The sequence below is a fragment of the Bufo bufo genome, chromosome 5 (assembly GCF_905171765.1).
Source record: "Bufo bufo chromosome 5, aBufBuf1.1, whole genome shotgun sequence".
NCBI classification, from domain to species: Eukaryota; Metazoa; Chordata; class Amphibia; order Anura; family Bufonidae; genus Bufo; species Bufo bufo.
Window position 1 is genome coordinate 105,369,369 of NC_053393.1, and position 22,388 is coordinate 105,391,756.

The following is a 22,388-nucleotide window of genomic DNA, read 5'->3' on the forward strand; positions in this document are numbered from 1 at the left end:
ACGCCACATCCACCCATCCACCGCCTCCTCAACCTCCTACTTCTAGATCCAGATTGTTATTTTTAATTTTTCTGTATTTTATGTTATTTTAAGTCATTTCCCTGTCCACATTTGTTTGCAGAACAGTGGCCATGCTCTTAAGCACATTTTTATGCCATTTGCAGCCCTCTAGCCCTCTCCAGAACTATTTTAGAGCAATTTTAGTGCCCAAAAGTTCGGGTCCCCTTTGACTTCAATGGGGTTCGGGTTCGGGGTCAAGTTCGGGTCAAGTTCGGGTCCCGAACCCTAACTGTTTTTTCAAGTTCGGCCAAACCTGCCAAACCCGAACATCCAGGTGTCCCCTCAACTCTAGTCAGCGTTATATAAGTAAATAAATAACTGGGAAGATACTTAGAGATGTTTTGTAGCCTATTCCACCCTATAAAACAGACTTATTGAAAAATTGTATATAAAATAACTTGTATAATATGCAAATGAGCTTCTAGGAGCAGGGAGGGCATGTCTCCTGCTTCTAAAGGCTCCATTCTCCCACCTTTGGCCACACCCTGCTACACTTGATTGACAGGGCCAGGCAGCATTGGTCTCCTCCTGCCAGCCCTGTCTGCCGTGGAAATCTCGCGCCTGCGCCATCCCGTTCAGTATTCGGCACAGGCACAGTGAGTAAAGGACGCTCGCCGGCTGACGGCCTCACTCACTGCGCCTGCGCCGAATACTGAACGGGATGGCGCAGACGCGAGATTTCCACAGCAGACAGGGCTGGCAGGAGGAGACCAATGCTGCCTGGCCCTGTCAATCAAGTGTAGCAGGGCGTGGCCAGAGGTGGAAGAAAGGAGCCTCTAGGAGCAGGGGCAACGCCCCCCTCCACTCCTAGAGGCTCATTTGCATATTATAAAAGTAATTTTTTCTCAATAACGGCGGCACTCAGTGAGATGGCACTAATATAGTTATGTTCAGCTGACATTAGTTCATCACTAATGTCAGCCAGGTTAATAACCATTTTCCTGCTGACATAAACTCTTTAAAGGGAACCTGTCATCAACTTTATGCTGCCCATACTAATGGCAGAGTAAAGTAGAGACAGGTGAGTTGATTTCAGCGGTCTGTCATTTCTAAGTTAAAAGTAAGTGGTTGCCGAGAACCAACATCACAATCATTGCAGACCGGGCCTGAAAAAGAGTCACGACCACCTGAGAAAAGTCCTGGTTATTCATGACTTCCTGCTCTCCTGCCACCTGCTGATGACTGACCGTCTTCTACCTAGTTTTCTCCCCTTCTCTCTAGGAGAGAACTGCCAATCAGCAGATGGGCGAGGAGAGCAGGAGATTAGGAATAACCAGGACTCTTCTCAGGTAGATGTGACTCTTTTCCAGGCCTGGGCTGCAATGATTATGATGCTGGTTCTCAGCAACCACTTACTTTTAGCTCATGAGTGACACACTGCTGAAATCAGCATTTCTGTCACTATTTTATGCTGCCCTCATCGAGGTCAGCATAAAGTTGATGACAGGTTCCCTTTAATGCCAATTGGACATTATTAGTTATGCTTTACAAATTATGAAAAAGGTGCTGAAAATTTAAAGTTATTGTTGCCTGCTGAGACAGACACTTTCTATCAAATACATGTATTTACAATAATACTTTATGCAACCCCATTTCTATAATTCCAATATTTACTAATTCAATTAAAAGTATAAAATTAATATTTTGTATATACTTCACCTTGGACAGTGCGAAGCTGGAGGTTGAAATGGACATAATTGCTCCACTGTTGTCTCACATGTCACAGCCTGAACTGTATAAACAATATGGAAATAAATCATATATGCATATTTATTGTATTGGATTTGTTTTAATTGTACAATATTCACACCAAATTTAGATACTTACATGAAACTTTAGAGATTGTAAAGGAATTAGCAGATTGATATTTTCTGTTGGATAAAGAAATTCATATTTAGAGGTGTTTTCATTACTGATATTTTACTGTTAGGTATAGAAAACATGATGTAAGCAAAATAAAATGACTAATTCTGAACAATTATTTATTTCTAGGTTCCTTTAAAGAGTAACTGAGTGTAATAATATTACAGGTTATAGTTCCTAGAAATCTGGAGAAGGTTTGTTGATTCAGGGAGTTATTCTGATTGCAAGATTTTGAGTCGTGAAGGATTTTTATTTCCTTAAGATGGGGAAAATTGTCTTTTACCTCATGAGAATTTTTGCCTTCCTCTATCAACTTTGCAGGATAATATGCTGAGCTAGAAGAACATATGTCTTTTTTTAGTGATACAATCTTTTTTTATAGTCTACCATATGGATTTCTATGTCCGACTTATTCCTGACTCAATCATATTATAGAAAGGTTGGGTTCACCTGAAAATCCCCTGCCATTAGTCAGTGGATGAGCAAAATGCCTAGAACAGCAACCTTCAGCACTCCAGCTGCTGTGAAACTACAACTCCCAGCATGCAAACATAGCTGTTTCGGCTGTTCTTACTCCCACAGAAGTGAATGAAGCATTCTGGGAGAATGCTTCATTCAGAACCTTACATAAAGCCCAAATCTTGGACTCTTGCATTATTCTGTCTAAACAATAGAACATCATTGCAGGTTCCTACTGAAATAATTTCATTACAAACCAGTAACATCTAAAGGCAAAATGACTAACAATTGAAAGCTTAGAAGAACTTTCTGGAACTCCACGTCAGTATGCCATAAGTTAAAGGGACCCAATGGTTATTAGTAGTTAAAAGCATTTATAGGGTAACTCACCCAATTGCCTGGACTCCATTTCTGTAAGATTTTATGAAGTAATTTCTTCTCCCTTGTCGAGTAACATCTACCCATCCTCCTTCATTATCTATTACACCAGAATGAATGGCTGATCTACAAATACTTGATTGCTGATAACAAATAGAAAATTTTCAATGGATTTTGTAACAAAATAATGCAGAAATATATGATTTTATATTAAAGTTCAGTCCTTAAATTTTTATTTTTTTTTATCCAACACCTCTGCTGCCAATTCTATGTACAGCTTGACCCAGAGGTGTAACCTAAAGATCCTGGGCTCTAAAGTGAAATCTGTTAAATGTGTGCAAGATACTTCTATCCAAACATATGGAATGTGAGTAACCAACACAAGGGATCGGCTCTATTTCTATACTTTGGCTTATAAATTGAATAAGGGGGAACATAAAACACTGAGGCAGATTTACTAATCCAGTCTAAAATCACAGCTAAACAGCCTAAACAAGACATGCAGAAGATGCACCAAATCCCTCACATTGGTGATTAGATTTGGCACATTTTAGGCACTGCACACTTCTATAGGCACACTCTTGATTGGCTTATTTTAGACCAGTATTTTGCACCAAAAATGATACATTAATAAACCAGGCAAATTTTACAACTCCACTTTTATGGAGACAAAAAAATGTTTTGTTTCAAGCAGAAGTTTTACAGTGTAATCAAACCCTTTCCAAAAGCTGGCATTTAGCTGTGAACGAGTCCCCTTCATCTACAACATCTTGTCACATGACATGTCACCCTATTCCCATACACAGCCAAAAGAAGGTAATAGGTGAGGAAAACGTATTAACTACTGAACCTGAAAGGGGTTATCCCAATGTGGAAACCCTCTAATGACCTCCAAAAAAAAAATAACAAAAAAAGTTTATAAATAAGCATTCCTTCTTTTCATTGTCTACACTGCACCTGCCATTGGAAATTCAAGCTACTTAGACTTTCAGTTGACTATAGGTCAGTTTTGGCTGAGATAGAGACACAATGTGGAACTAGTTATTAAGAAATGGTACAGGTGATGCTTCTCTATTTCAGGGGTTTTTCAAGAATGTAAATATTGATTACCTAGTAGTTGTTTTTATTAGCTGCGAAGATGGAAAAAGGCACCGGAAAGATAAAGCATTTAACACTGTAGTGGCCATTCCTAGTTACGGTGGTGCTGCCACAGTCAAATCAAACCCTCCTTATCTGATATTGATGTCATATCTTAAAGTGGTTGTCCAGTTCCAGGAGGAAACCTGCCTGCTCTTTTCACCCGGCGGCAGCTGGGTAGACAGAGTTCCACCTATAGAAACCAAGTGGCGGTGCAGATCGGCCATCTAAGTAATAATCTATTCTTTAATGCAGGCAGAAATCATGTGTGGTCTGGTTTCCTCCTGAAATACAGTAGTACAACCCCTTTATACATAGGATGAAGGGATTTATCATGGTTCAATTGCAGGGGTGTGCTTAAAGGGGTTGTCTTACTTCAGCAAATCACTTTTATCATGTAGGTAAAGATAATACAAGGCACATACTAATGTATTGTGATTGTTCATATTGCTTCCATGCTTGCACACTATAGGAAAATTGCCCTTTTACTATAGTGTGCAACCACGGCCACCACTGCTGGATTACAGGGTGGTTGTAACCCCTGGATACGAGCAGTGGATATTGTGATGGAAAAATGAATCCAGCCAGTAAAGGAGGCAATATGGACAATCACAATACATTAGTAAGTGCCTTGTATTAACTTTCTCTACATGATAAATGCTGAAGTGAGGCAACCCCTTTAAAATAATTTAAAAAAAAGGTTAAGCCACATTGCCAGTCCCATTTTTAGATCACTGGGGATCCAACCATTGGGAACCTCAAATCTCAAGAAAACAGGGGCCCTGTATCTTACAGATATCACCTAAAAGAATGGAGCAGCAGGTCAAGCATGTGCACTGCCACTTCATTCATCTCCATGGGACTGCGAGAGACAGCCAAGTACAAGCCCTCAGCTATTTCCAGCAGTCTTGTAGAGATCACTGGGGCCCGACTTGCCACTCCATTCTTTTCTAGGACACAGCAACTGGACACCCACCAATCTAATAGTTATCCCTTATGCTGTGAATAGATGATTATGTGGAAATTGAATATCCCTTTAAAGGGGTTCTCCAGGAATAAGGAAAATGAAAGTACTTAAAGAGGACCTTTCACCGATTATGACAATGTGAAATAAGTATACAGACATGGAGAGCGGCGCCCGGGGATCTCACTGCACTTACTATTATCCCTGGGCGCCGCTTCGTTCTCCCTCTATGCCCTCCGATATCTTTGCTCAGTAAGTTATAGTAGGCGGAGATTTCAGTCACTAAGTTATGGTAGGCGGAGTCTGCCCTTGTTCTGCTGTAGCTCTGGCCAATCGCAGCGCAGAGCTCACAGCCTGGGAGGTTATTTTCTCACAGGCTGTGAGCTCTGCAATGCGATTGGCCAGCACTACAGCAGAACAAGGGCAGACTCCGCCTACCATAACTTTGTGGCCGAAGATACCGGAGGGCATAGCGGGAGAACGGAGCGGCGCCCAGGGATAATAGTAAGTGCAGTGAGATCCCCGGGCGCCGCTCTCCATGTCTGTATACTTAGTTCACATTGTCATAATCGGTGAAATGTCCTCTTTAAATATGACTTCATTATAAATATATTCCCAAATACCTTACATTAGTTATAATAGCTCATTTTGTCTGGGGAGCAATCATTAGGAGAAATAAAATGGTCACTGTCCTATTAGTACACGCAAAACCTGTCCTAATCACACAGGAGGACAAGTTATTTCATAACACTGAAATTAAGAACTGTCTCATCCTCCTCTCTGCTTGTCAGGGATTATGATCCCTAATACAGATAAGATTTTTAGCTGAATCTCTGTTGGAATTGAGTTCATGAGCAGATATGGCTAACGATCAGAAGATCTTGTATGCAGTCTGCATTACCACAGTCCCACATTACCACAGTCTGTCCTGTCCATTCTTTCTGTACTAAATGTCTCCTCATGAACTCCATTCCCACAAAGATTCAGCTAAATATCATATTAAACTGTATTTAGGATCATAATCCCTGACAAGCAAAGCAGAGAGGAAGATGAGGCAGCACTACCGCTCATTGTGGTGAAGTAACTTGTCCTGCTGTGTTATTAGGACAGGTTTTGTGTGTACTGATAGGACGGCAGACATTTTGTTTCTTCTAATCATTGCTCCCTAGACAAAACGAACCAATACAACTAATGAAAGGTATTTGGGAATATATTTATAATAAAGTAATATTTACGTATTTTCATTTTCTTAATTCCCGGAGAACCCCTTTAAGGACTTAACTGATGTACGAATGATAAGTTCTACATAAAACTGGAGAAGTTTAGAAGATGGGACTTTGGTACTTACCATTTCATAGAATACACTTCCAATTACTTTGGTATTGCCCTCCAAACAGCCAGCTGAACATTCATATCTAAAAAATATAAGTCTAAACTGTAGCATAATGCTGAAGTAAAAATATATAAAACATAAAAATATATATAAAAAAGGAGAGATTTGGGGAAAAAGTATAAAACTGAATTTTAGAAAAGAAAACACAATAAAACAGCAGGAAATGAGGTAATAAATGAAAAAATAAAATAAATAAATAACCATGACTCATCTGTTCAATCTGGCCAATGTTTCAGGGGTCCTCAATGGTCTTTGCAGACCAAGTAAATAAGGACTGAGCAGTAGTTATAGTTTTATTTTATCACCTTGCTACATTTATGATCATTTAAAAAAACCTTTAAACATTTAAATTACATGAAAAGCGATTTGCCCTTTATTGCATGCTTCTGAAGGTGCTCAATTACCTATTGCATGTTGTCCCTTTGCATTGATCCCTCAAGCGGACTTCACAAGTTACTATCTGAGCTTCAAGAAAAAACAAAAACAAAGAAACATTAATAAAAACTGAAAACTATAAAGTTAAAAGGCAATGCTATTCTCTCCCCTCGTTCTAAGGGTCAGTGTTGGTCTCAGCACTCAGACCCCACCTATCTAAACTTTTGATATGTCTCTGACATATCAAATCCTTTGGGAAAAGGTAGTAACCCTTACTATCCTGAAACCTCCTCTGTCCCCTTGTTGCTGTTCCTCTCCTCCCCTCCATTGCACGATGTAGCAAGACTGTTCAGGCCAGTGTTTGGCTGCACCAGTCAAGTGTTTTATCATATCACAATCAGTATAATAATGCTCGATGGTAAGGGCAGAAGGGACGAAGAGGCAGAACTGAAACAGAGGGGGTTGGGGATGATGATTATTTTTTTATAATTAGCAGTCTCCCTGTTTAAAAAAAAAATAAAAAATCCTTAAAGGCAGTAATAATACATCTCCCCAACTGTTTATCAAATACAAAGACATTCCAAGTGAATCTACATAAAATCTGTTGATCTGCTGGTTAATCAAATAGGTACATATAATGGACATATTTAATGTAATAAAAAAAAGACAACAATGCTATCAGGAGACAACAGATAAAACTGTTATTGTGAAGAATATTAATATGTAAAATGTATTAATATATAAAAGAGTTAAAGTAGATTTACACATGAAAAGGAAGAGCCAATTATTGGGAAGGAAGCGTTCCTTCCCGACAACAGGCTGCCCGTTCAGTTGCGGTGAAGCACTGCATTTACATGCAGCAATCACTTCCACGGTATAAGAACGAGCGATGGCTATTGTGATTGCTCTTCCTCATACAGTTGAATTGTTTCTAGGCAGAAGATCGCTGTTTAGACAACAAAATCTCTACCCAGAAGCAATAATTTACTTGCTGCATGTCATATTCTAGCGAGGGTCATACAGACCCCTAGAAAATTTCTCAGGCAAACAACACCAAGGCAAGAAATCAGACAACAAGGCAAGGACCATCACAAATGCTTTCTTAGCAGAGATCCAGACAAGACAGGAAGCTGGACCAGCAAGTAAGGGTTAAGTGGCAGGTGATACCACTGGACCAAGTACGCTGTTTGACTTGGTGCCATACCCAGAGGGCGAAGTCTCAGTGAGCCCCGTTCTTCACAGAGTTCCTGATAGCGAAATGAAGTTACCCGAGGGCTCACTGGTGGCACCTGCAGAATAGTCCCGATGCACTTGGCCACTTACCTGCAGAGATTGATGTTGATGCAAGCACCAGCGGTCCACACAAACATAAGACAGACTGGAACCCAGACACACAAACAGTAACCCAAACATAAATCGAACACAGGACACTGTTCAGACCGGACATAATGGGAACCAGAAAACAAGAATTGTAACCAGACAAGCAGATGTCTGGACCCCATGCGGAACGGATGAATGTCGGTCACAGACAGAGCTGCTAAGAAAAAACATGAATGCAAGGAAACATCAAGCAGAGATCAATACAAGGTGACCTTAGTGTTTCAGTAGGTGACCACACAGACAGAGCACAAGCCAAAACCCCAGGTCAGGTGCATAGATCCCGCACCCTGCAAAGCTGGAGACAGACTAACCCCCAAACCCGCAGCTCACAGGATAATATAGCAGGTTAACAAAGTCATCTGACCACCTAGCACACACACCCAGACCAGAACATTAACCCCACCTGAACCGGACAAACAGGGAGGGGAGCATGCATCTACAGGGAACAGTTCACACACAGCCCACCGCAACTACATGACACCCAAGGCAACCAGTCTAGACAGAAGCCTGCAGCCAGTTTACAAGAGCAACTGAAGAGAGTGGGCACGGCAACCCATGACACAGTGAACACACTGACACTGCACTAATGACAGTTTCAACCAATGAACAAGCATTTCGCTCATTCATCAGGTGATCGGCTGCACCTTAAGATGGGCAGATTTTCGGGAACGATTTTTCGCAGGAGCGTCCGTCCCCGATAATCTGCCCAACTATCGGCATGTGTAAATCTACCATTACAACAATTTGTAATGAACATCCTGGGGTATCATGCTGCTTAACTCACACATTTGTTCTGTACTGATCACTTCATTGCTATCATAGCTGTCAGTCCTAGTGGAACTTGTTGGGGAGTGGGTCCTCGCTCTACTCTGTGAAGTTGTGTCAAGTGCCTTTGAACGCTGCCTCTCGATCTCATTGGTCTCTTCCTCAGGCTCAGGAATAGGATAGTGCAAATCTGAACCATCTCCTGAAGAAAAAAGAAGCATGTGGATATGCACCAGGCCTATACAACATATATATTATACATAAACATATACACAATATTGGTTGGGGTTAAATCCCACTTCATAGTGCATTTTAAAAATGATATTATAGCTGAGGTTGTGTGAAGAAATGTATGTTGGGAATGGGCCCAGAAGTATAGTCTACACACTCAAGTGACCTTGTTTGATCTCTAGGAAAAAGCATGGCCAGACCAGTAATAAGCATCTTCCCTACACGACTGCCAACTGTGTAAATCTCAACCTAATTACTAGTTGTGGTTTAAAAAAAGAAGACTCTGGTTCACTGGAGACTGAGGTGAGACCACCAAACTATTTCTCCAGGGGACGTCAAGATGGTCATTAATCCTCATGTCAGGAGGCATGACTCCAGTGTTGAAATGTCTTACAAAATATGGATTATTCAGTATGAATACACAGAAATACCAGATACACGGCCCTTTCACTGCAGTAGGTAAATATTATTATCCATGAGTATGTGCCAAGTGAATTCAACAAACAATACCTTGCCGGTTATTTTTAAATCTCCAATGAAATGATTCACAGATTATATGCGTTTTAGAACATAAAACAAGATTAGCCCCTTAATGACCACCCACTGTCTTTTATCCTCACTGTTTTAGAGGGGACTGAGCGCTTCTGTGGGTGCTCCTGATGTACGGACGCAATTTAACTAACAGCTCCGGCTCTTAGAGTATCCCAACTGATAAACCTTTGATTGCCGTAGTCTGTGACTGTGGCATGATCAAAAGGGGATTTTCCTCTCCGATTAGATTCCAGTGATCTGATCGGAGGCTGGATAAGCCCTTTACAGTCAGCCCTGGGGACGTAGAAAGGACCGCCGGACTGTAATTTCAGTGATCCTTCTGTTAGGGCACCCTAAGGTTGCTTTGATCCCAGCCTGTGCTATAGAAACACAGAGCATAATGTACTGCCATACAGGAGTATGTAAGTATAAAATTATTTTGTGAGACAGTAATTCCTTAATGGGATTTTTAAAAGATGTAATAAAAAATGAATGTAAAAAAAACTAGCAAAAAATAATAAATATGAAATTTTTCTACATTAATACATTTTATTGCAAATACATTAAGTAAAAGCAAAAAAACAAAAAACAAACCTACACTTATTAAATATCTTCACGACCAAATATAAACAATAAATTGCAAAATGGTGTTCAAGAGTGAACATATGCATTGACGATTGTAAGTATGTCTTGGAGGGCTTATATTTGTAGGACTGTTAACAGTTAACAATGTATACTGTACCTCGGAAACAGAGATTTTCCCTGCAACCTCCTCCATAGCTGGGTGGGCAAGCTGAGCAAGGACGGCCATGTTTATAGGGAGCATGGCCCCACCAGTTTCCCCTTTAAATATAAACAGGACTATTAATTTACTAATTACTAAAATATTATGCTTGTAATTGTCAACAACTTGTTTGTCTTTACTTACTTTGGGGAGTAATTGCACACTAGGTATATTGCCTTTGGCCATATTTGCCCCCAAACATTCATGTTATGACACAGGTTTATAGCACAACCAATTCTGCTGCTTGTCGCCCAAACCACCTGAACAGAAAAAGCAATGTAAAGATCAATAATATAACATACAAATAATATGATAAAAAAATGTCGTCTGCATAGTCTTGGAACCCATGCGAAAGTTCATGTTATTACATATTGCTCATCTTAAACTGAAGCTGTCTCAGATTACAATTAACTTATACGTTATACAGTACATGGAATTGCTCTTTTTAACCACAGAATCATCTAAATAGTATTGCATAGGGCAGGTGGAAATAAAAAAATATGGCTGCCGTTGTCCTCAAGACCTGGAAGCAGCTTACAGTTGAGTAAATAAATGCATGAATAAAACTTTTACAGACATTTACACCTGCTTTTTGGATTGTCCTTGTCCATATTTGATGGCTATGGACAACTTCGGAATCATTATTATTAGTTATCAATTTACATGTATTTGGGGCCAAAAGAAACATTTTTGCAATTGATTTATAAAAAAAAAAAAAATATTGTTCACTGTTGGCTACTGCAGTTTCTATGTTTCACAGTACATAGCAGCCGCAAAAGGCCACCTTGTGACTGCTTGCTCAACAGACCCTCTCTGACCTCTTCTGAATGATATTCTAAGCTGATTTATGCTCAAATTAATGTTGAACTTTTATTTGGGAATATATCAGCTTAAAAAAAAAAAAGGAAAAATAAATAATGGAACCTATTGCAAATATGTCTCCTAATCATTATAGTCATGCTCTTTACATTTTGAAACCTTTGAAAACTGATCAATCCTCCCTTACACTACTGAATAAAACTTCCTCTGATAACTTCAGCATTGTGTCTGCATAGAAAGTCAATCATTCGGACATGAAGAAAAGTATGACCCATATCATGAATGCATCTTTTATTCAGGGACTGGAGTGGTATTAGGCTTTATCTGCACCACTTAAAGGGCTTATCCAACCCTTATAATGACTGTCCTAATGCCCACGGCCCTCATATAGGTTATACTTACCCTCCTCCCCGGCACCTGCGTCACTCCTGCTCCCTGCACGGCCACCACTGCATCACCCCATCGCGTCAAAACATCAGGCAACGGGCAGCGAATAGCAGGCCGCGACGGGGACGACCCTCCCTAACATCACGGGTGACGCAGCAGTGGCCAAGCGGGCATCAGGAGCAACGTGGGTGCCGAGGAGAGAGGTAGTATAACCTATATGAGGGCCCGGGAATTAGGGGGATCATTATAGGGGTTGGATAACCCCTTTAAGCTATTGCATCTTGTACTGTCAATAATTTTAGAAGAGGACCTGACAGCTCTCCTGATGTGTCTTAGTTCATACAGATGTGTACATCTTTACCTAGCTTGAATTTAGTTAAGCACTCTAGTTTCTTATTAAACATATTCAACACAATGGCCTAATATTCTAATGCTGTGTAATAGACATTGCAAACTCAGAACCTGCAGTCAAAAAATGTTGATTGCGTCTTTTGGGATGACATGAAACTCAGTAGCACATTACCTCATTTAAATGGGATATGTTACCAGTGATAAAGGAAAGGGTGTGTATGGTAGGTAGGAATGAACAAACAATTGCACTTGATCATTTATATTAAAACCACAAATAACTACTATACTTACCTATCGCAAATTACCTTGTGGCCCTACCCCACAATTCAGACACTCCCTTGCCAAACTTTTGGCTGAGGGTATGTCTCTAGGAGTTTTGAATGAAGAAATGAGAGACTTTTTACTAGTCCCTTATCCAATTGTCCCTATATTCCACTCACTGCCCAAAGTCCACAAGGAGGTATTCACCCCTCCCATGAGACTTATAGTTGCAGGTATAGGCTCTTTGAATGAAAGACTAGGTCAGTGGGTGGATCAGATCTTGCATCCTTTAGTACTACAGGCCCAAGGTTATCTCCGTGATAGCAAGCATGTTTTGCAGTCTCTTAAGGGCATTCAGTGGAAATCCAGTTATTATTGGGTAACTTGTGATGTTGCCTCTCTGTATTCCAGCATACCACATGAATCGGCACTACAGGCTCTGTCGCATCACCTGAACAGTTACAGTTCTTACAATAATGAGCTAAAACTGTTTATTTTGTCCTCAGTAGATTTTTTGCTGAAACACAATTCATTTGTTTTTGATAAAGAGTTCTTCTTACAGGTGCAAGGCGCATCTAGGGGGGCCAAATTCTCACCTTCTCTAGCCAACCTTTTTGTGGCGTGGTGGGAGGAGTCTTATATTTTTTCAGAAGATACTCCCTTATCACCACACCTAATATGGTATGGCAGATTTATAGATGACCTCCTCATTATATGGGGGGTTGCCAAGAAGACATCATTTATTTTGAAACCTTTATCAATAACAACGATCGTAACTTAAGTTTCACTTTAAATTATGAATACAACGAATATAAAATTTTTGTATTTGCCGCTTACTGCATACAGTCAGGTCCATAAATATTGGGACATCTACACAATTCTAACATTTTTGGCTCTATACACCACCACAATGGATTTGAAATGAAACTAACTAGATGTGCTTTAACTGCAGACTGTCAGCTTTAATTTGAGGGTATTTACATCCAAATCAGGTGAACGGTGTAGGAATTACAACAGTTTGCATATGTGCCTCCCACTTGTTAAGAAACCAAAAGTAATGGGACAGAATAATAATCATAAATCAAACTTTTACTTTTTAATACTTGGTTGCAAATCCTTTGCAGTCAAATACAGCCTGAAGTCTGGAATGCATAGACATCACCAGACGCTGGGTTTCATCCCTGGTGATGCTTTTCCAGGCCTCTACTGCAACTGTCTTCAGTTCCTGCTTGTTCTTGGGGCATTTTCCCTTTAGTTTTGTCTTCAGCAAGTGAAATGCATGCTCAATCGGATTCAGGTCAAGTGATTGACTTGGCCATTGCATAACATTCCACTTCTTTCCCTTAAAAAAACTCTTTGGTTGCTTTTGCAGTATGCTTTGGGTCATTGTCCATCTGCACTGTGAAGCGCTGTCCAATGAGTTCTGAAGCATTTGGCTGAATATGAGCAGATAATATTGCCCGAAACTGTTCAGAATTCATCCTGCTGCTTTTGTCAGCAGTCACATCATCAATAAATACAAGAGAATCAGTTCTATTGGCAGCCATACATGTCCATGCCATGACACTACCAACACCATGTTTAACTAATGAGGTGGTATGCTTAGGATCATGAGCAGTTCCTTTACTTCTCCAAACTCTTCTCTTCCCATCACTCTGGTACAAGTTGATCTTGGTCTCATCTGTCCATAGGATGTTGTTCCAGAACTGTGAAGGCTTTTTTAGATGTCGATTGGCAAACTCTAATCTGGCCTTCCTGTTTGAGGCTCACCAATGGTTTGCAGCTTGTGGTGAACCCTCTATATTCACTCTGGTGAAGTCTTCTCTTGATTTTTGACTTTGACACACATACACCTACCTCCTGGAGAGTGTTCTTGATCTGGCCAACTGTTGTGAAGGGTGTTTTCTTCACCAGGGAAAGAATTCTTCGGTCATCCACCACAGTTGTTTTCCGTTGTCTTCCGGGTCTTCTGGTGTTGCTGAGCTCACCGGTGCGTTCCTTCTTTTTAAGAATGTTCCAAAGAGTTGTTTTGGCCATGCCTAATGTTTTTGCTATCTCTCTGATGGGTTTGTTTTGTTTTTTCAGCCTAATGATGGCTTGCTTCACTGATAGTGACAGCTCTTTGGATCTCATCTTGAGAGTTGACAGCAACAGATTCCAAATACAAATAGCACAATTGAAATGAAATTAACTCTGGACCTTTTATCTGCTCATTGTAATTGGGATAAGGAGGGAATAACACACACCTGGCCATGGAACAGCTGAGAAGCCAATTGTCCCATTACTTTTGGTTCCTTAACAAGTGTGAGGCACATATGCAAACTGCTGTAATTCCTACACCGTTCACCTGATTTTGATGTAAATACCCTCAAATTAAAGCTGACAGTCTGCAGTTAATGTACATCTTGTTTGTTTCATTTCTTATCCATTGTGGTGGTGTATAGAGCCAAAAATGTTAGAATTGTGTCAATGTCCCAATATTTATGGACCTGACTGTATAATCATGATATTGTTTCTGCCTCTTACAATAAACCCACTGCGGGTAATTCTTACTACATGCAAAATCTTGTCATGCGCTACACATTATTAAAAATATTCCGAAGGGTGAGTTTATAAGGTCTAGACGTAACTGTTCAGATGATGCGACTTTTCAGAGTGAATGCCAAAGAATATCTAGTCATTTTTTAGCTAGAGAATATCCCACCTGGTCATTGGATCAAGGCATTGAATATGCCTCCCGAACTAGGAGGGGGGACTTATTGGCATCATCTTCTAGGAGTACATATATGAGCCAGCCCAAGAAGAAAGGTGTTTTTGTACAGTGCATAGCTTGGAGTACAGACAGGTTGTCAACATCATAAATAAATATATTCCCATATTCCCATATTACAGGGGGGTATTCAATGTGTTGCTAAAAAGGGCCCCTACTGTAGGTTTTATACTTTCCCCTCGCAAGTTCCCCTCTGAAAAAACATCATGCACTTAGTTGAAATCAAAAGGATTTTATAGGTGTGGACACAAAATTTGCCGGTGTTGCAAAAACGAAAACCTTTTCATCATATAAAACCAACATCAGTTATAAGATATCCTTGTATAATAATTGCAATACCAAATACGTTGTGTCCCTCATCTGCTGCACCTCTTGTAGACTGCAGAACGTGGAATGCACTACTAATACCTTAAAAACTATGATTCGGAAATATTTATCCGATGCAAACTTTGAAAAGGCATTAAATGCCTCTGCGGTTTCTCGACATTTTTTTTATGTCCACGGGGGTGATTTATCTTTTTTCACCTTCTGCGGAATTGAAAGGGTATTTAAACCATACAAAGGGGGCAATCACAGGAAAATGTTATTGGCAAGGGAAACCTTTTGGATTTTTATGCTTGAGATTAGATTTCCAACAGGTTTAAATAGGAGACATGATGTTATTTATTATTATTGATGTTGGAAATTATACATATATTAATTTACCATCTTTATTTCTAGTATTTTTTCAGTGGTGTTGATAATGCATCCTATGTGTGTCTGAACAGTGTTCTATTCACTTGTGCTGATGAATTGTTGAAGCACATTCCATCCACAGATACCTGTTACCCTAAAGCTAATTCAACACCAGGTTTACTCCCACCTGTTGATGACGTGTCTTCTTTTGATAGGTAAATCTAATTCTAACATGAATTTTAACTCCAGTTTTTCATGATCAAGCCATTTTTTTGATAAAGGGCCTGGGTGCCCGAAGGCGTCAAGAAGGTTATGTTTTTTATTGTTTGAGTGTTTTTTCTTCCAATAAAGTGACCAGTTTAGAATACTGCAGTGCTGTTTTTTTCTCTCACTTGGATTCAAGAATAACTAATATATATTTATAGTAAATGAGCGCCCATTAACTTGCTACATCATTGACCTGCAGTTCTTACAGGCCATTTATCTACATGCATAAAAAGAAGCTCATTACAGCCTTAGGATGTGACCGCATGTCAAGAACGGCTCAGAAATGCAAGCCACAGAGATATTCAATTAACTCATTAAAAACTGTTTATTCAGGGTTCATTGTTCATGGCTGAGTGGTAGCCTGCAAAACCACATGTCCGTTAACAGCTAAAACTGAATAAACAGTTTCTAATGAGTTAATTGAATCCCACTATGGCATATTGCCCTTGCATGGGCGAGCATGTCTTGCCACTCTTGACCATGCCATGTTGTGGTATGGTCACACACCACTGACAAGGACAAAGGATAGGTCATCAGTGTATAGAACCCTGAAAAAGTATTTGGGATATCATCCAAAGAAAATCCGCTGTATACAGCATTTTTTCAACTTTGTTACTGTGTACTAGTAATAATATACAGTGAATGGGCATTGAATGTGCTCCAAGTTCAAAGATTCTCTATGTAAGTTACATTAATCGTGCTTGATATAAAACATACCTGTGTATAATGAGTACATACAGGGCCGGAACACCTGAATGGACAGTAAGGGTTACACTCTTGTGGATATGGAAACGTGTAATCTCTGACTTCATCATACCATGCCTGGACGTGGTAAGTGGGTGGTCTGTATCTTTTAAGGAAGTACAGAAAAGGTCTTACTTTTCAACATAATGAAATTACGTCTTTTTCTAAAAACTGAGGGATACTTGTCTTACCTTCCCCAATGGGCACCCAAATTCTGTCCAATTGACGGAAGTAAATTTGCAGGACCATGTTCCCATAGACAAGTTGCAGCCCACGCTTCAGCAGATCTTTCCAGTTCTACATCCCATATCTTGGGGGGGAGAAAAAAAAAAAAAGCTTGGTTACTTTTGAAAATAAATATAAGACAGATATTGTGCAGAAATTATCCATGAAAGACAAAGGGGGGAATTTATCATAGACCAGCACTTTACGCCAATCTATGATATCCCTGAGAACTGCTGAAAAGCTGAGCCTAATTTATGATGTGGAGTAAACCTTCAGTCCGTGGGCCTAAATTGAAATCTATGCCAGCCTCTAGCTGTAGTATTTTTCAGTTTTCTTTTACACCAGAAAACTGGTGTAAAAGAAGATAAATATGCCAGTTGTTCTGGCCCCTCACCCTTTTCAAAAAAGTGGCAAGGACGACTGATCACATTAGGCATGCAGTGACATCATCAGCAATGACATCACCATGCACACCCTGCGTGATCACATGGTGAGGTCATCACACTCGCCGCAGGTCTTCAATCAAGACTGAAACAGACGGCCTTTTCCGAAATGAAATGGATGAGGTGAGTATAATTTATTTTTACTTTCAGCCACCATTTTGGGAAAAATTGATTCGTTATCACGAAGTGCGAGGAAATTCGCCTTTGTGGAGAATCACATTTTTCCTGAAATTCAGATCGAAGTCCACTTTGAATACTTCAGTTCGCTCAACACTATTGAGGATTATGGCTCACAACTAATGAAAACCCAAAAGTCAGTAGCTCTGAAAATTAGAATATTGTAAAAAAGTTCAATTTTGTAGACTCATGGTGTCACACTCTAATAAAACAAAACACCTGCAAAGGTTTCATAAATGGTCCCTCAGTCTGGTTCACTAGGCTATACAATGATGGGGAAGACTGCTGATTTGACAGTCATTGACATCCTCAAAAAGGAGGGTAAGCCACAAAATTTAATCGCTAAAGAAGCTATCTGTTCAGAGAGTGCTGTATCCAAGCATATTAAAGGGATATTTGAGTGGAAGGAAAAAGTGTGGTTGAAAAAGGTGCACAAGCAACAAGGATAACCACAGCCTTGGAAGGATTATTAAGAAAAGATAATTCAAGAATTTGGGGGATATTGACAAGGAGTGGACTCTGGCTGAAGTCAGTGCTTCAAGGGCCACCACACACAGACGTATCCAGGACATGGTGTACAACTGTCACATTCCTTGGTCAAACTTCTCATGACCCAAAGACATGGGCTAAGGAGAAAAAGGACTGAACTGTTGCTCAGTGGTCCAAAGTCCTGTTTTCAGATGAAAGCAAATTTTTAATTTCATTTAAAAATCAAGGTCCCAGGGTCTGGATGAAGAGTGGCAAGGCACATAATTCTAGTTGTTTAAGGTCCAGTGTGAAGTTTCGACAGGCAGTGATGGTTTGGGGAGCCATGTCATCTCCTGGTGTTGGGCCACTGTGCTATACCAAGTCCAAAGTCAGAGCAACCATCTACCAGGAAACTTTAGAGCACTTCATGTTTTCCTCTGCTGACAAGCTTTATGGAGATGCGGATTTCATTTTACAGCAGGACCTGGCACCTGCCCACACTGCCAAAAGTACCAATACCTAGTTTAATAACCACAGTATCACTGTACTTGATTGACCAGCAAACTCGCCTCTGATCTAAAACGCATAGAGAATCTAAGGGGTATTGTCAAGAGGAGAATAAGAGACACCAGACCCAACAATGCAGACGAGCTGATGACCACTATCAAAGCAACCTGGGCTTCAATAACATCTCAGCAGTGCCACAGGCTGATCGCCTCCATGCCATGCTGCATTGATGTAGTAATTTATGCAAAAGGAGCCCTGACCAAGTATTGAGTGCATATACTGTACATACTTTTCAGTAGGCCAACATTTTTGTATAAAAAAAATAATTTTAATTGGTCTTATAGAATATTCACATTTTTGGAGATACTGACTTTTGGGTTTTCATTGGCTATAACTTAGCCAACAATTAAAGAAATACATGCTTGAAATAGATCACTCTGTGTGTAATGAATCTAGATAATACTAGATAATACAGTTTTATTGTATTTGAAATGATTACTGATGCCCCTGTATATATTGCAACATTTTTTTAGGATGTATTTTTACTAAATAGAGTCTAGCAGGGGGAAAAATGTTTTTTGTCCATGAGTTATGGGGCTTTACTTGACCCAAAAATTTCAATTACCAATGGGCTATAACTTTCTGCCAACTAGGCATCACTGTTATGGGCCTTTAGAGTTTGTATAGGAAATGCTGCAAATACGGACGATCTTTTGGTATATTCCCTATGGATGCATTCAGCTTTTGTGCCAGGAGCTTTCATGCTACATATACTCAATATACTTTAAATAGAAGTGTGAAAGGAGTATAACAAATGGCTGAAACTTGACAGAATAGAAGACCTCAATAACATAAAGTCCCATTTTTATATACATATTAACGCCTGCAATAGGGTATTAAAATGAATCGCTAGTGTAAGGACCAGAAGCCTCTAGTATACAAACTGCTCCTAATGGTATCTACTGTGCAAACATTATACAAAATTATCTTCTAGTGGGCTCTAAAATTAGAAACTCCTCGACTGTCTTGATTGGCAATATCAGCACCTTAAACATTACAAGAGGGAAAGAGAAAAGGGAAAAAACTGCCTGTATAGAAAGCGTATAAGAGAACTGAGGAGTGTTACTACAGTAGACTTTACTTTTACATCCATCTTTCTTTCATCCATTACAATATGAAAATATCGGTATGACCACACAGTTACTGATAGAGCAGGTGATTTGTTTGACAAAGCCTTCAGACTAAAGATTGGTGGTCATCAGAGACTTTACCAAAAGTAATGGATCTACAGAGTAAGGCCTCTTTCACATGACCGTTTATTTTTTTCCGTCTGCGGACGTTTTTTGCGTTCCGCAAAAAAAAACCGGAATGTACTCCGTATGCATTCCGTATTTCCGTTTTTCCGTACCGTTGAAAGATACAACATGTCCTATTATTGCCCGCAAATTACGTTCCGTGGCTCCATTCAAGTCAATTGGTCAGCAAAAAAAAGGAACACATACGGAAATGCATCCGTATGTCTTCCGTATCTGTTACATTTTTGCAGAACCATCTATTGAAAATGTTATGCCCAGCCCAATTTTTTCTATGCAATTACTGTATACTGTATATGCCATACGGAAAAACGGAACAGAAACGGAAACAAAAAAACCGAACGGATCCGTGAAAAATGAACTGCAAAACACTGAAAAGCTATACGGTCGTGTGAAAGAGGCCTAAAGGGGAATCTGTTACCCGAAAATTCATTGTTAAACCAGGCACAATGTCTTGTAGGGCTCAACTGAATGTAAAGATACTTTTACTGCAGAGTGAAAGGTATTTTTAATCCATATGCAAATGAGCAGTTAAGTACACCAAGGGTCGGGCAAAGCCACTCACTGCACCCTTGCTCTTCCTGCTTCCTTTGCCAGGCCCCACCCCCTACAGGAGAGATGACCATGTGACTATGCAGGAACTTTCCATAACAAAATATTTATTTTTAACCCCTTCCCGATATCCACCGTACATGTTTTATACAGCAGGCACCAGTGGCTAATGACCGCAATTGGCGGTAACGCCCACTGCGGACATTTAACCCCTCAGATGCCATGGTCTCATGTGACCACTGCATCTGACAGAGCTAAAAATCGGAAGCATGGAGATCAGGGAAAGCGCCCTGTTGTAATAATGAGCCTGAACCTGTACCAGGCTCATTATTAGTATGTCTCAGTTCAGGCCACTAGGTGACAGCACTGAACTGTGACCGTGTTTGCAGTACAGAATAATGGATAATTTTCCATTATTCTGCACAAGTTGCAACTGATGATTGCAAAGTGTGGTCCAGTTGGGGACCTAACAAAAAGTAAATAGTGGCCGATTTGCAGTTTTTCCATCACTTCCATCCATCACATATTGCCAAAAAATGGAGTGATTGAGTGATAAAAGGTCATACACAACCCAAAATGATATTATAAAAAACAACTGATCGTCCTTCAAAAAGTGAGTCCCCACACATCTCACAATAAAAAAGTTATGGGGTTCAGAATAACGCTGAAAATCTAATTTTTTCCAAAGTTTTTATTTTTTTCAGTATTAAAACACAAGAAAAACTATACACACAAGTAAGGTTTACTGCATAATGAACACCGTAAAAAAAAATGTTGTGTTTTTTTTGTTCCCAATTCCACCCCCACTTGGAATTTTTTTCCCTCTTCCCGACACATCCTATGTAATATTAAATTGTGGCATTAGAAAGTTCAACTTGCCCTGCAAAAACCAAGCCCTCATATGGCTATGTGATCGGAAAAATAAAACAATTATAGCTCTGGGAAGGCAGGGAGCAAAAAACGAAAAACAGCAAAGTGGAAAATTGCCACGTCAGGAAAGGGTTAATTTACCAGAACATTTGCTTTTTTTAAAAAGTAAGATGCTTGGACAAGGCATCCCATTATTATTAATTATGCATCTAGAGGCAGCATCTAAAAAAGTATACTCTCTTTGTTCTTTCACCAATGTATTTTGCTTATGTAATTTCCCGCTCGTTGATATTTCCCCCCCTCCCCCCTAATCCAGGAAGAGGTCTTATATTTTGTTTTATACTTATTTTGGCCCTTGTTCCTTACACCAGACCTGTCCTTTTGGCCTCTGAGAAACTTTTCTCACCTCTTCAGCAGTTTCTCTAACTTGAGAAAGTATCTGTCCACTGTTAACTTGGAAGGTGTAAAAACAAGGGTTCTGGTTTGGTAGCACATTAACAGCTTGGCTTGCACTTGCTGTCTTCTTACAGATTGCCAAATCATATATCTATTACACATGCAGGAAAAAAACTAAATCTATTGTCCATTTATTGGGCAAACCATTGATTATTTGGCTGAAATATATCACATACTGTATTTACAATTAAAGGGGTTTTCTAAGATTTTTTTTATTTTATTTTTTACTGATAAACGGATCCAGTTTTATCTTTAACATAGCCAACACGGATCCGTCATGAACTCCACTGAAAGTAAATGGAGGACGGATCAGTTTTCTATTGTGTCAGAGAAAACTAATCCAGCACCAATGACTTGCATTGTGGGTCATGCTGGATCCGATTTGCTCCGCATCCCATGACTGAAAGAAAACCGCGGCTTTCCGCGGTTTTCTCTCCGGTATGGGAACTCAACCAAACGGAACGGAATACATTTCGGGGCATTCCTTTCTGTTTAGTTACGTTTTGCCCCCATTGACAATGGACGAGGGCAAAACTAAAGCGTTTTTCTCCGGTATTGAGATCCTGTGATGGATCAATATCAGAAAATAGAAACACTAGTGTGAAAGTAGCCTAAGCTGTGCATTTAACAGCTGCTCATTTACTCTCTGCTTCAACTCATTCTAAAACATCATTTTGGGGGAATCAGATGACCGCGGAGATCAGATCATCAGATGCAACACTTCATTACTTTGCATCTGTGTGAAATAATCCTTACATGCCTGGAGGGGTTTTATATTGTCGG

The 22,388-nt window shown here is 39.9% G+C and overlaps 1 protein-coding gene across 1 annotated transcript in view; it reads right to left on the reverse strand.

Moving 5' to 3' along the window:
* The window catches only part of CRISPLD1 (cysteine rich secretory protein LCCL domain containing 1), an 89,048-nt gene that overhangs the window by 38,756 nt on the left and 27,904 nt on the right, over positions 1-22,388 (reverse strand). The window contains exons 3-12 of the mRNA XM_040432989.1: positions 16,786-16,904; positions 16,568-16,700; positions 10,465-10,580; positions 10,279-10,379; positions 8,794-8,976; positions 6,659-6,719; positions 6,210-6,276; positions 2,773-2,903; positions 1,888-1,931; positions 1,720-1,792 (exon numbers count right to left, since the gene is read on the reverse strand). Of these exons, the coding sequence (XP_040288923.1) occupies positions 1,720-1,792; positions 1,888-1,931; positions 2,773-2,903; positions 6,210-6,276; positions 6,659-6,719; positions 8,794-8,976; positions 10,279-10,379; positions 10,465-10,580; positions 16,568-16,700; positions 16,786-16,904 (1,028 nt within the window). The remainder of the gene's footprint in view (positions 1-1,719; positions 1,793-1,887; positions 1,932-2,772; positions 2,904-6,209; positions 6,277-6,658; positions 6,720-8,793; positions 8,977-10,278; positions 10,380-10,464; positions 10,581-16,567; positions 16,701-16,785; positions 16,905-22,388) is intronic.